At 48.0% G+C, this 15,184-nt stretch overlaps 1 protein-coding gene across 4 annotated transcripts in view; it reads right to left on the reverse strand.

The window, feature by feature from the left end:
• Positions 1 to 15,184, reverse strand: part of PSIP1 (PC4 and SRSF1 interacting protein 1) — a 369,617-nt gene that overhangs the window by 18,629 nt on the left and 335,804 nt on the right. For all 4 annotated transcript variants that reach the window (XM_063914078.1, XM_063914077.1, XM_063914076.1 and 1 more), the window contains exon 15: positions 6,660 to 6,876. In XM_063914078.1, coding sequence (XP_063770148.1) covers positions 6,660 to 6,876 — 217 coding nt within the window. The remainder of the gene's footprint in view (positions 1 to 6,659; positions 6,877 to 15,184) is intronic.

The raw sequence follows: 15,184 nt of genomic DNA on the forward strand, positions 1-15,184 counted from the left end.
AGCACTGAATGAGAGAACTCCAGGTCCTCCTCAGCCAGGGTATCAAATTTGTAGAATTTTGCAAACGTGTTTGCCCCTGACCAAGTAGCTGCTCGGCAAAGTTGTAAAGCCGAGACCTCTCGGGCAGCCGCCCAAGATGAGCCCACCTTCCTTGTGGAATGGGCATTGACAGATTTTGGCTGTGGCAGGCCTGCCACAGTATGTGCAAGCTGAATTGTACTACAAATCCAACGAGCAATAGTCTGCTTAGAAGCAGGAGCACCCAGCTTGTTAGGTGCATATAGGATAAACAGCGAGTCAGATTTTCTGACTCTAGCCGTTCTGGAAACATATATTTTCAGTGCCCTGACAACGTCTAGCAACTTGGAGTCCTCCAAGTCCCTAGTAGCCTAGGCACCACAATAGGCTGGTTCAGGTGAAACGCTGACACCACCTTTGGGAGAAACTGGGGACGAGTCCTCAATTCTGCCCTATCCATATGGAAAATCAAATAAGGGCTTTTACAAGACAAAGCCGCCAACTTTGATACTCGCCTGGCAGAAGCCAAGGCCAATAACATAACCACCTTCCACGTGAGATATTTCAGATCCACGGTTTTTAGTGGTTCAAACCAATGTGATCTTAAGAAACTCAACACCACGTTGAGATCCCAAGGTGCCACAGGAGGCACAAACGGGGGCTGACTCTGCAGCACTCCTTTTTTAAATGTCTGAACTTCAGGTACTGAAGCTAGTTCTTTTTGAAAGAAAATCGACAGAGCCGAGATCTGTACCTTAATGGAACCCAATTTAAGGCCCATAGTCACTCCTGCTTGCAGGAAATGCAGAAATCGACCTAGTTGAAATTCCTCTGTTGGGGCCCTTTCGGCCTCACACCATGCAACATATTTTCGCCATATGCGGTGATAATGAGTTGCTGTAACCTCTTTCCTGGCTTTAGTAAGCGTAGGAATGACTTCCTCCGGAATGCCCTTTTCCTTCAGGATCCGGCGTTCAACCGCCATGCCGACAAACGCAGCCGCGGTAAGTCTTGGAACAGACAGGGCCCCTGCTGCCGCAGGTCCTGTCTGAGTGGCAGAGGCCATGGGTCCTCTGATATAAATTCTTGAAGTTCTGGGTACCAAGCTCTTCTTGGCCATCCACGAGTATCGTTCTTACTCCTCGCCTTCTTATTATTCTCAGTACCTTTGGTATGAGAGGCAGAGGGGAGAACACATAAACCGACTGGTACACCCACGGTGTTACCAGAGCGTCCATAGCTATCGCCTGAGGGTCCCTTGACCCGGTGCAATATCTTTTATAGCTTTTTGTTGAGGCGGGACGCCATCATGTCCACCTGTGGCCTTTCCCAATGGTGTACAATCCTATTGGAAGACTTCTGGAGGAAGTCCCCATTCTCCCGGGTGGAGGTCGTGTCTGTTGAGAAGATCTGCTTCCCAGTTGTCCACTCCGGGAATGAACACTGCTGACAGTGCTAACACATGATTTTCCGCCTATCGGAGAATCCTTGTGGCTTCTGCCATCGCCATCCTGCTTCTTGTGCCGCCCTGTTGGTTTACATGGGCGACTGCCGTGATGTTGTCTGATTGGATCAGTACCGGCTGGTTTTGAAGCAGAGGCCTTGCCGGCCTCAGGGCATTGTAAATGGCCCTCAGGTCCAGAATATTTATGTGTAGGGAAATAACCTGACTTGACCAAAGTCCCTGGAAATTTCTTCCCTGTGTGACTGCCTCCCAGCCTCAAAGGCTGGAATCCATGGTCACTAGGACCTAGTCCTGTATGCCGAACCTGCGGCCCTCTTGAAGATGGGCACTCTGCAGCCACCACAGTAGAGATACCCTGGTCCTTGGAGACAGGGTTATCAGCCTATGCATCGGAAGATGCGATCCGGACCACTTGTCCAACAGGTCCCTCTGAAAAGTTCTTGTATGGAACCTGCCTAATGGGATTGCTTCGTAGGAAGCTACCATTTTTCCCAGGACTCGCGTGCAATGATGCACCGCTACCTATTTTGGCTTCAGGAGGTCTCTGACTAGAGATGACAACTCCTTGGCTTTCTCCTCCGGGAGAAACACTATTTCTGGTTTATGTCCAGAACCATCCCCAGGAACAGTAGACGTGTCATAGGAACCAGCTGTGACTTTGGACTGTTTAGAATCCAACCATGCTGTTGTAGCACTTTCCAAAATAGTGCTACCCCGACTACCAACTGCTCCTTGGACCTCGCCCTTATAACGAGATTGTCCAAGTACGGGATAATTACAACTCCCTTTTTTTTGAAGGAGTATCAACATTTCGGCCATTACCTTGATAAAACACCCTCGGTGCCATGTACAGTCCAAACGGCAGTGTCTGGACTTGGTAATGGTAATCCTGTACCACAAATCTGAGGTATTCCTGGCGAGGATGGTAAATGGGGACATGCAGTTAAGCATCCTTGATGTCCCAGGATACCATGTAATCCCCCTCGTCCAGGCTTGGAATAACCGCCCTGAGCGATTCCATCTTGAACTTGAATTTTTGTGTTCAAGGATTTTAAATATAAAATGGGTCACACCGAACCATGCGGTTTCGGTACCCCAACCCGTGTGGAATAGTAACCCCGTCCTTGTTGAAGTAGGGGCACCTTGAGTATTACCTGCTGGGAATACCGCTTATTAATTGCCTCTAGCACAGCCTCCCTGCCTGAGGGAGTTGTCAGCAAGGCATATTTTAGGAAACGGCTGGGGGGAGACATCTCGAATTCCAGCTTGTACCCCTGAAATACTACTTGAAAGAAACAGGGATCCACCTGTGAGCGAGCCCACTAATTGCTGAAATTTTTGAGACGGCCCCCCACCGTACCTGGCTACACCTGTGGAGCACCCGCGTCATGGTGTGGCCTCACAGGAGGCGGGGGAAGAATCTTGATTCTGGGAACAGGCTGACTGGTGCAGCTTTTTTCCCTCTACCCTTGTCTCTGTACAGAAAGGAAGCGCCATTTGACCCGCTTGCTTTTCTGAAGCCGAAAGGACTGTACCTTTGTCTGTGAGGAAACCTGAGGTAAAATTATTTCTTCCCAGCAGTTGCTGTGGATACGAGGTCCCAGAGACCATCCCCAAATAATTCCTCACCCTTATAAGGCTCTCTATGCGCTTTTTAAGTCAGCATCACCTGTCCAGTGACAGGTCTCTAATACCCTCCTGACAGAATGGACATTACATTTATTTTGGATGCCAGTCGGCAAAATATCCCTCTGTGCATCCCCCATATATAAGACGACGTCTTTAATATGTTTTTATGTTTGCCAACTAGTATCCCTGTTTGACAGGGTCACCGACCACGCTGCAGCAGCACTATCTGCAGGTCTCAGTCTAGTACCTGAGTGTGCAAATACAGACTTCAGGATAGCCTCCTGTTTTTTATCAACAGGTACCTATTAAAGTGGCCGTATCCTAAGACGGCAGTGCCACCTTTTTTGACAAACGTGTGAGCGCCTTATCCACCCTAGGGGATATCTCCCAGCGTAACTTATCCACCTGGCGGGAAAGGGTACGCCATCAGTAACTTTTTATAAATTACCAGTTTCTTAACGGGGGAACCCACGCTTTCACACACTTCATTTATTCATCTGATGGGGGAACAAAACACTGCCTGTTTTTTCTCCCCAACCTAAAACCCATTTTTAGAGGTGCTTGGGTTAAAGTCAGAAATGTATAACACATTTTTTATTGCCGGGATCACGTCACGGATGTTCCTAGTGGATTGTGTATATGTCTCCACCTTGTCGACACTGGAGTCAGACTCCGTGTCGTCTGAGAGAGCGGGCGTTTTTGAGCCCCTGATGGCCTTTGAGACGCCTGGGCAGGCGCGGGCTGCGAAGCCGGCTGTCCCACAGCTGTTACGTCATCCACCCTTTTATGTAAGGAGTTGACACTGTCGGTTAATACCTTTCACCTATCCATCCACTCTGGTGTCGGCCCCACAGGGGGCGACATCACATATATCGGCCTCTGTTCTGTCACCATATAAGCCTCCTCATTCAACATGTCGACACAGCCGTACCGACACACCGCAGACACACAGGGAATGCTCTAAACGAGGACAGGACCCACAAAAGCCCTTTGGGGGGACAGAGTAAGAGTATGCCAGCACACACCAGAGCGCTATATATATACAGGGACTAACTGAGTTATGTCCCTAATAGCTTTTATATAATATACTGTATACAGTGCCAATTTTAATGCCCCCCCTCTCTTTTCCCTCTTACTGTACTGTAGAATTGCAGGGAAGAGCCAGGGAGCTTCCCTCCAGCCGAGCTGTGAGGGAAAAATGGCGCCAGTGTGCTGAGGAGATAGGCTCCGCCCCTTTTTTGCGGCCTATTCTCCCGTTTTTTATGGAATTCTGGCAGGGGTATTTACCTCATATATAGCCCCTGGGGCCATATATTGAGGTATTTTAGCCAGCCAAGGTGTTTTTATTGCTGCCTCAGGGCGCCCCCCCCAGCGCCCTGCACCCTCAGTGACCGGAGTGTGAAGTGTGTGAGAGGAGCAATGGCGCACAGCTGCAGTGCTGTGCGCTACCTTGGTGAAGACAGAGTCTTCATGCCGCCGATTTTCCGGACCATCTTCTTGCTTCTGGCTCTGTAAGGGGGACGGCGGCGCGGCTCCGGGACCGAACATCAAGGCTGGGCCTGCGGTCGATCCCTCTGGAGCTAATGGTGTCCAGTAGCCTAAGAAGCCCAATCCGGCTGCAAGCAGGCGAGTTCGCTTCTTCTCCCCTTAGTCCCTCGCTGCAGTGAGCCTGTTGCCAGCAGGTCTCACTGAAAATAACAAATTCTGAGACTATAACTTTCTAAGAGCTCAGGAGAGCCCCTAGTGTGCATCCAACCTCGGCCGGGCACGAAATCTAACTGAGGCTTGGAGGAGGGTCATAGTGGGAGGAGCCAGTGCACACCAGGTAGTCTAAGATCTTTCTAGAGTGCCCAGCCTCCTTCGGAGCCCGCTATTCCCCATGGTCCTTACGGAGTTCCCAGCATCCACTAGGACGTTAGAGAAACTACAGGTAGTTTTTTCACACCCCACATAATACCCTCTTTTGTGGTACTTGTAGTATCAGAAATATGTAACACCTCCTTCATTGCCCTTAACATGTAACGTGTGGCCCAAATGGAAAATACGTTTGTTTCTTCACCGTCGACACTGGAGTCAGTGTCCGTGTCTGTGTCGATCGACTGAGGTAAATGGGCGTTTTAAAGCCCCTGACGGTGTTTGAGACGCCTGGACAGGTACTAATTGGTTTGCCGGCCGTCTCATGTCGTCAACCGACCTTGCAGCATGTTGACATTATCACGTAATTCCCTAAATAAGCCATCCATTCCGGTGTCGACTCCCTAGAGAGTGACATCACCATTACAGGCAATTGCTCCGCCTCCTCACCAACATCGTCCTCATACATGTCGACACACACGTACCGACACACAGCACACACACAGGGAATGCTCTGATAGAGGACAGGACCCCACTAGCCCTTTGGGGAGACAGAGGGAGAGTTTGCCAGCACACACCAAAACGCTATATTATACAGGGACAACCTTATATAAGTGTTTTCCCTTATAGCATCTTAATATATAATAATATCGCCAAATAAGTGCCCCCCCTCTCTGTTTTAACCCTGTTTCTGTAGTGCAGTGCAGGGGAGAGCCTGGGAGCCTTCCTAGCAGCGGAGCTGTGTAGGAAAATGGCGCTGTGTGCTGAGGAGAATAGGCCCCGCCACCTTTTCGGCGGGCTTCTTCTCCCGTTTTTCTGATAACCTGGCAGGGGTTAAATACATCCATATAGCCCCAGGGGCTATATGTGATGTATTTTTAGCCAGCATAGGTACTTTCATTGCTGCCCAGGGCGCCCCCCCAAGCGCCCTGCACCCTCAGTGACCGTTGGTGTGAAGTGTGCTGAGAGCAATGGCGCACAGCTGCAGTGCTGTGCGCTACCTCATGAAGACTGAGAAGTCTTCAGCCGCCGATTTCTGGACCTCTTCTCTCTTCAGCATCTGCAAGGGGGTCGGCGGCGCGGCTCCGGTGACCCATCCAGGCTGTACCTGTGATCGTCCCTCTGGAGCTAGTGTCCAGTAGCCTAAGAAGCCAATCCATCCTGCACGCAGGTGAGTTCACTTCTTCTCCCCTAAGTCCCTCGTTGCAGTGAGCCTGTTGCCAGCAGGACTCACTGAAAATAAAAACCTAACAAAACTTTTACTCTAAGCAGCTCTTTAGGAGAGCCACCTAGATTGCACCCTTCTCGGCCGGGCACAAAAACCTAACTGAGGCTTGGAGGAGGGTCATAGGGGGAGGAGCCAGTGCACACCACCTGATCCTAAAGCTTTTACTTTTGTGCCCTGTCTCCTGCGGAGCCGCTATTCCCCATGGTCCTGACGGAGTCCCCAGCATCCACTTAGGACGTCAGAGAAATTACTTTAGGATTGACTATCCTTTGCAAGAATGTATTTTTCTTATACTTTGGGAACCTGCTTGTTCCTTGGATCACCCTATGCTTCTTGAAATCTCCAAGCTTGAGAAGGTTCGAAATCTATCAGCTTGGTGTCAGAGTAAAACATACTGACTATGGACCTGATTAAGAGTTGCAAAGTCCAAATGTGGTTCTGTCTTACAATTTTAAACACAATTACCTGCGCTCTGTTCTTTTTCCATCTTCTTGTGAGGTCCCCTCTTTCCTGGCTCCTTATTCTTATTGGCTTCTTCTTGCTGCTTCTGTTCTGCTAGAGACTTGTTAAGAACCTGAGTTATTATGGAGTCTCCTTCTCCAACCAGAAACATATTCTTGAACTTGTTGTAAAGCATGGTGGCTTTATCCATTACCACCTGGCTAGCTTTAAACCGACGAATCTGCAAAAATGTTACATAAAATTACATCTCATCAGAACAATAACATCAATATTTTCCCTGCAGCACCACTTTTTACCAAGATGACATTCTATTGCCTGCAATGTATAACTGAGGCTGTGGACGTGTAAAAATATATTCATCTACTTGTTTCAGAGTCTTTTTTTTTTTGGCTAGCAAATAGTTTATCCCTTTTCTTTTTAGGGACACAATTCCCAAAAGCATATTTAATATGTACTAGAGAATATCTTCATTATTATGAATATCAATTTACTAGAATTTTGGACCCTAATTCGTTAGTGAGTGGCCATAGCATTACAGGTGTTTTTTCTTTTTCATCCACTAGGGGTCACTGGAGTACTCTTGGGATATGGACGGCTTTAGCAGAACAGGCACTAAATATTTAAATTTAGTAACTCTCCTCCCCTCCATACTCCCAGAATACCTCAGTGTTTTTTCTGTGCTCACAGCAGTGACACACATGTGTGGAATCTCCACACTTACTTTGATATTTTATACTTTGATTTTTATTTTTCTTGAGCACATCCCTTCCCAGTTTAGCAAAAAACTTGGGTCAGGGATAGTGCACGCTGCACAGAAGCAGCTCCTGGCGTGTCGGTCCTCACAAAGAGCACCCTCACAGCCAACAGCAGCTCACTCTCTGAGTGCATGACAGGCTGGACGGAGCTTACAGAAGAAGCCCCGTCATAGCCCCTCACTACAGGAGATCAGGTATGTTGGGGGGACAGGGTGGTCAGCTCACGCTGCTGCCCCGCTGTGTGGGGTCCGTGCTTGATTTTCTCCGCCGCCCGCACCCGCCGCTGTTTACAGGCCGCCCGCCCAGCTGCTCCAACCGCCGCTGTATATAGACGTGGCTCAGCGCCCGCCACAGCCGCTTCGGCCCCGCTGCTTACTGAGACCATAGCTGCTCCGAGCGGCCGCACGTCTCTCAGAGACGCCGGGCGCACTTCCAGTACGCAGTTCCCCGGCACTATATGACGCGCTCCCCGGCTCTCTGCATACACTAGCCGGCTCCCTGCACCCGCTCGCATCCGCTACAGACACAGTGGTACATGGAGCTCAAGGCAGCCAGCTTAGCTGCAGGAAGGGGGGGGGGGGGGGGGGGGGGGTGAGGGGGAGTGAATGCCCATAACAGCAGCAATATAGTACTGCTGCATGGGGTTACAAGGAATATTGCATAGGCTGTAGCCTATATTAACAGGGTTTGTTACAGGTTCTATACATGTATTTATAACCTGAACTGTAATTAGGACTGTAAGCATGGCATGGGGGCCATTTTAACCATGCTTCCTGTTTCTGATTCCAGAACGTTCCTGTCCTACAACACTACTCCACCGGATAGCGCAGGGGTGTTACTGGGAATTTTAGATCAGGTTTCATATAGTACTGGCCACGTGCACTGCACTTCGGCCATATATAGACACACCTTAGTAACACTTTTACGGAGTCGTGCAAGTTGTCTGTCTTTATATATTGTATTGTCTGTCTGCATAATGAGTAAGGCACCAGCGAAAACAAAAAAGCAGTTTCCCTGCAATGTCTGTAAGAGTGTGTTACCGGATGGTTCTAACACATGCGCAGTCTGTTTTGTAAATTCAGCTACAAATACCATTTCCGCTCCGGTTTCGAATCCGGTTTCATCCCTGGACCCTCCATGGGCAATACTAGCAGATGTAATGGCTGGGTTGCAATCAGAATTGGCCGCCGCTCGACACGAGCGGGAAGCGGCAAGATCTGAGTCTCGGGTGAGACCGCCAGAACTACCAGAGGGGTCTCAGCCTTTGCAAAGGTCAAAGTCCACTTAGGGTAGAAGGGATAAATTTCATTTGTCTTATGATTTACCAGTTTCTGCTATGTTGCATTCTGACGATTCTATGCCAGACCTCACTGCGCAAGATGAGGGTGAGGAGGGTGAATTAGACCAGCAGTCAGATAGTGAAGATATTGACAGCCCAGGCATTGATAATCTCATCAGGGCGGTGCGTCAGTCTCTGAAGTTTACAGAGACTGAGGAGCCTCTGACAAATGATGAGGTGGTATTTACTAAACGACAGATCTCCAATGTGTTTTCCTGTTTCGGAATCTCTTAATAAGATGTTAGTAGAAACACGGAAGAATCCGGATAAACGGTTTTCTATACCTCGCCGATATAAGTCTAGTTACCCGTTTCCAGAGTCTGTGACATCTACATGGGAGAATCCGCCAATGGTGGATTCGTCTGTGTCAAAACTTACAAAAAAATTAACCATTCCAGTACCAACTGCTACTACGCTTAAAGACCCTTCAGACCGTAAACTAGAAGCTATGCTAAAGTCCATGTATATAGCAGCAGGAGTGTTGCTTAGACCTGGGTTGGTTGGCATTTGGGTAACTAAGGAGCTAATTGTATGGATAACAGAACTCAAGTCTGGCCTACATGACGATCACCTTATACTTCTCGCTGATCCAATCTGTGAGACTGATGATTATCTTTGTACAGCTTCTACTGACGTCTGTCAGCTCAGTTCTCGCCTTTCATCGTCGCTAGTTACGGCACGACGAGCACTCTGGCTGCGTTCTTGGCAGGCAGAGGTCAAGAGAGGTATAGAGGCGTTACCTTACGGTGGCGAAAAGTTGTTTGGTCCTGAATTGGACAAATGGATTTCTGAGGCAACGGGTGGGAAGTCTGTTTTCCTACCATTGCCTCCAACAGTCCCTAGACGGAAATACTCTGGACCAGCGTTCAAATCCTTTAGACCTCAGCCCTTTCGAGGCCGTGGTAGAGGAACAACAACCACACCTGGTAGACTAGGTCGAGCACGTGGTTTTCAACAAACCACCACCAGTCGTCAGGACGCTAAGGTCACCGACAAGCCAGTGGCATGACGGGCTCCCAGCCCATCTCGGATCTCCAGTTGTGGGGACACACCTTCAGACGTTCCATTTGGCGTGGTTCCAGACATCCACAGATGGGTGGATCCGCAATTGAGTGTTAAAAGGTTACAAAATAGAGTTCAACTGTCTCCCGCCACTGCGGTTTTTCAAGACAGGACTGCCTGTGTCGGACGACAAGAGGGCGGTTCTGCAAATTGCCATTCAGTCTCTGCTTGATTCAGCAGTTTTGATTCCGGTCCCTGTACACCAACAAGGTCAGGGTTATTATTCCAGCCTGTTTGTAGTACCAAAGCCGGATGGCTCGGTCAGACCAATATTGAACTTAAAGGGTCTCAATCAGTACGTCACTTACTACAGATTCAAGATGGAATCCCTGCGGTCAGTAATTGCAGGTTTAGAGCCACAGGAATTCATGATTGCGCTGGATCTCAAGGATGCGTACTTACACATTCCAATTTGGCCACCTCATCAGAGGTTCTTGCGTTTTGCGGTACGGCAAAACCATTACCAGTTTCAGGATCTACCGTTTGGCCTCTCGTCAGCGCCTCAGATATTCACCAAAGTGATGTCTGTGATGATAGCTCATCTCAGATCCCTGGGAGTGATAATAGTTCCGTACTTGGACGATCTACTCATCAAAGCTCCATCTCAACAGATGCTCCTCCAACATGCGTTGCTAACGTACAATGTGCTAGTTCAGCACGGTTGGATTGTCAACTTCAAGAAATCACATCTGATTCCGTCTCAACGACTTAAATTCCTAGGAATGATTCTCGATACGGTAGATCAAAGAATTTACCTACCAGAACAGAAAGTACAGAGTATTCGTCATCTGGTACAATTAGTGCTCAAGCCACGCACAGTCTCGGTACATTTGTGCATTCGGCTGTTAGGAAAATGGTGGCGGCTTTCGAATCGCTTCAGTTCGGAAGATTTCACTTGCGTCCTTTTCAACTGGATGTGCTCGCACAGTGGTCGGGCTCGCATCTGCAGATTCACCAGATGGTGAGGTTGTCTCCACGGGCCAGAGTAGCTCTACTCTGGTGGCTCAAAGTACACAATCTAACCGCAGGGAAACGGTTCGGAGTCTGGAATTGGATAATTCTAACGACGGACGCGAGTCTCAGAGGTTGGGGAGCTGTAGTTCAAAATTTTCAGCTCCAGGGTCTCTGGGCGGATCACGAACGATTGCTGTCTATAACTGTCCTGGAACTTCTGGCAATTTACAATGCGCTACGACAAGCAGTGCACATGCTCCGGTCTCAGACTGTCCAGGTGCAGTCAGACAACACGACGGCGGTCGCGTACATCAACAAACAAGGAGGAACGAGAAGCCGCATGGCCATGCGGGAAGTAGCTTGCATCCTCAATTGGGCCGAGCATCACCAAGTGATATTGTCGGCAGTGTTCATTCTGGGAGTGGACAACTGGGAGGCGGATTATCTCAGCCGCCGGGATTTTCATCCAGGAGAATGGGCATTAAATCCAGAAGTGTTTCACATGTTGGTTCAGAGGTGGGGTTACCCACAGGTGGACCTGATGGCATCTCGCCACAATCACCAAACACCCCAGTATGTGTCCAGAACGCGAGATCCAAAGGCAGTGGCGGTGGATGCTTTCACAATCGCGTGGCCATACAGCCTCGTGTATCTGTTTCCACCGTTTCTGCTGCTCCCTCTGTTGCTAAAACGGATCAAACGAGAGTCCGGCACAGTCATACTAGTGGCGCCTCATTGGCCTCGGAGAGCTTGGTTCTCTGATCTCCGCGGACTACTCGCAGATGATGCTTGGCCGCTCCCGCTACGTCCGGACCTGTTACAACAGGGTCCGTTCCTTTACCCCGATTTAGCGCGGCTGCGTTTGACGGGGTGGCTGTTAAAACCGCCCTCTTAAGGAGAGGGGGCATTCCAGAATCGGTTATACCAACCATGTTACGTGCTAGGAAGCCAGTTACGGCAGCTCATTATTACAAAATTTGGCGTGCCGATATAGGTTGGTGTGAAGCTCGGAAGTTTCCGACATCATCTTTCAAGTTATCCCGTCTTTTGTTATTTCTACAGACGGGGTTAGATGGAGGACTGCGTTTATCTACACTAAAGGTGCAGGTCTCTGCTTTGTCAATTTACTTTCAAAGATGTTTGGCTCTGTTGCCGTCTGTACACACCTTTCTGCAAGGTGTCCTCAGAGTCCAGCCTCCATTTATACCACCTACAGCGCCATGGGACTTGAATCTGGTTTTAGATTTTTTACAGTCTTCATATTTTGAACCCTTACAACAAGTAGATGTTAAGTTCTCACTTGGAAAACAATTTTTCTCCTAGCCTTAGCTTCGGCAAGGCGTGTTTCAGATTTGGGTGCCTTGTCATGCAAGCCACCGTATTTGGTTTTTCATGATGACAGAGCGGAACTTCGGACGAATCCCGCTTCCTTACCAAAGGTAGTGTCATCTTTTCACATCAATCAACCAATAGTAGTTCCTGTGTTAACTGAAGATTCTGGAACTTTGGATGTGGTACGCGCACTACGCGTTTATGTAGCCCGAAAGTCTACAGTACGTAAGACGAATACATTGTTTGTTCTCTATGATGCTGCCAAGATAGGTTGGCCAGCTTCCAAGCAGACCTTATCCAGATGGATTAAACTGACCATACGTCAGGCTTACCTTCATGCTAGGCTGCAGCTGCCTACATCAGTAACAGCTCATTTCACACGAACTGTGGGAACTTCATGGGTAGCTGGTCGTGGGGCTTCTACGACGCAGCTTTGCCGTGCGGCTACATAGTCATCAGTGCACATGTTTGTGCGCTTTTACAAGTTTGATACGTTTGCGACATCAGCATCTAGCTTTGGCCGCCTAGTGTTACAGGTGCCAAACAGCTCTCCCGCCCAAGGGGGAAGCTTTGGTACGTCCCAAGAGTACTCTAGTGACCCCTAGTGGATGAAAAAGAAAATAGGATTTTGGTACTTACCAGGTAAATCCTTTTCTTTGAATCCATAGGGGGCACTGGACGCCCACCCAGAGCAGTTTTTCCTGGTTTGTGGTAAGTTCAGTGGATCTTAAGGTAACACATTCTCACCGACTTGTTCAAAAGTTAAAGTTATGTCGGTTATGGTGTCAACTATTAGTTGTCAGTTACGTTATGTGTCAACTTTATTGTTGTCCGTTATGTTATAATGTTATATGTAATTCTCCATTGTCATCCTCTCTATCGCTCCTGTTCGGCTCAGTAAAAAACACTGAGGTATTCTGGGAGTATGGAGGGGAGGAGAGTTACTAAATGTAAATATTCAGTGCCTGTTCTGCTAAAGCCGTCCATATCCCAAGAGTACTCAAGTGCCCCCTATGGATTCAAAGAAAAGGATTTACCTGGTAAGTACCAAAATCCTAGTTTTTCTCTTTCTTCAATCACGTTCTCTTCTTTCTTTCCTTCCCTCTCTTTTCCCGTCCCTACACCCCCTTCCTTTGCAGTGTGTCCCTCCACTCTTTTCCCCTATCTGTTTCTGTTCTACCCCCTCTTTATACCAATTGTTTCTTCTCCCTGTCTCCCCTTCTTTTTTCTCTTATCAACCCATACTGTTAATTTCAATATTAAGTGTATCTCTGATGTTACACCATAACAGGTATATTTTGAAATATAATAGATTTTTTTACAGTATAAGTTGCTTGTAGCATAGAAGAGAATGAAATACAAACTATCTACAGTCTTTTGCTGTTCTATTCTGTGCCCATTCAGCCACACGCAGCTTAGCTGCTTTGTGTGCATCTGCTACCCTACTGATTTACTGCTCCCATTCACACTCTCCAGGCAAAAGTTACACACTCAGCAAGAATTTGCATGGGACACACACACACACACACACACACACACACACACACACACACACACACACACACGGAAGGTTCCTAAATCCACTGTGTCTTTTGTCATTAATGCATGGAAGCACAGTCATTGCAGGAACGCACCTCGCCCTGTAAGACCCCCAAAACTGCAAACCAGGGACTGGAGAGTGCTAACTAGGGAGCTGCAAAAGAACAGGGGTCATACAATGCATACCCTTGCACACAAGTTCCAAATGGCTACTAATGTGCCTGTTTCGACAAAAACACTTTCTAGGAAGGCCCATACACTTGGATATTATAAGAGAGCGGCGGCTCATAAACCTCTAATCACAAAGAATGCAGCCCAGCGCTTACAATGGTGTAAAGTACACAAACACTGGAGTGGGACAATGGTGGCGAGTGGGGATGACGAATCACTGTTTACACTTTTTAGATCAGATGGACATATTTGGATTTGGAGATTGTCAGGAGAATGTCTGATGCCAGAGTGTACAGAACCTACAGTAAACATGGAGGTGGTCTGTTTCAGCTGGTTTAGCATGGATCCACTAGTTGTAATGCATGGCCACATTAACGCTGAAAAGAGATGTACTTGATAATTCTGTGCTCCCTACATTGAGGCAGTTATACGGAAACGACAAATGTTTTTATTAGGACGACAATGGCACCTGTCATGTATCCAGGGTGACGATGGACTGGTATACAGAAAATTCAGTAATCCAGATGGACTGGCCATCTCGGAGTCCAGATCTTAACCCCATTGAGAACCTCTGGAATGAATTGGATCGACAGGTTTTTTCTAGGCCAACTCAACCTTCTTCAGTGTCACAGTTGGTCACTGTACTTAAAGGGGAATAGCAAAACATACCGCCTGCTGTTGTCCAGGAACTTGTGGACAGTTTTTCAGGAAGGGTGTCTGCAGTAATCACTGCATGTGGTGGACCTACAAAGTACTGACGTCAATAAAATCTCACTAATCTATTTGCTTAAAGTGTCCAATCACTTTTGACAACATAGGGGTAAATTTACTAAGAATCGTATTTTCCCGTTTGAGGTCAAAGTTCAATCACGAATGACATCGCAAGTGTAAATTTGCAACTTTTTGAATTTATTACGGCTAATTTACTAAGCTGTCGTATTCTGCATTTTCCGTTTTACCGATGTCGATGTAATTGTTTTTTTTGGCAGTGTTTTACGTGAGTGACTTGTAAAACACTGCCGACTTTAATACAATGAATCTCGGCCGGATCTGAGAGATCCGTGCTGGGCTTCATTGTGCATCTTGTAAAAAATAAATAAAAATGTTTAAACTTAAAAAAAAAATTGCGTGGGGTCCCCCCTCCTAAGCCAAACCAGCCTCGGGCTCTTTGAGCCGGTCCTGGTTGCAAAAATATGGGGAAAAAATTGACAGGGGGTCCCCCATATTTAAGCAACCAGCACCGGGCTCTGCGCCTGGTCCTGGTTCCAAAAATACGGGGGACAAAAAGCGTAGGGGTCCCCCGTATTTTTGAAACCAGCACCGGGCTCCACTAGCTGGACAGATAATGCCACAGCCGGGGGTCACTTTTATACAGC

Source organism: Pseudophryne corroboree, chromosome 1 (genome assembly GCF_028390025.1).
Source record: "Pseudophryne corroboree isolate aPseCor3 chromosome 1, aPseCor3.hap2, whole genome shotgun sequence".
NCBI lineage: Eukaryota > Metazoa > Chordata > Amphibia > Anura > Myobatrachidae > Pseudophryne > Pseudophryne corroboree.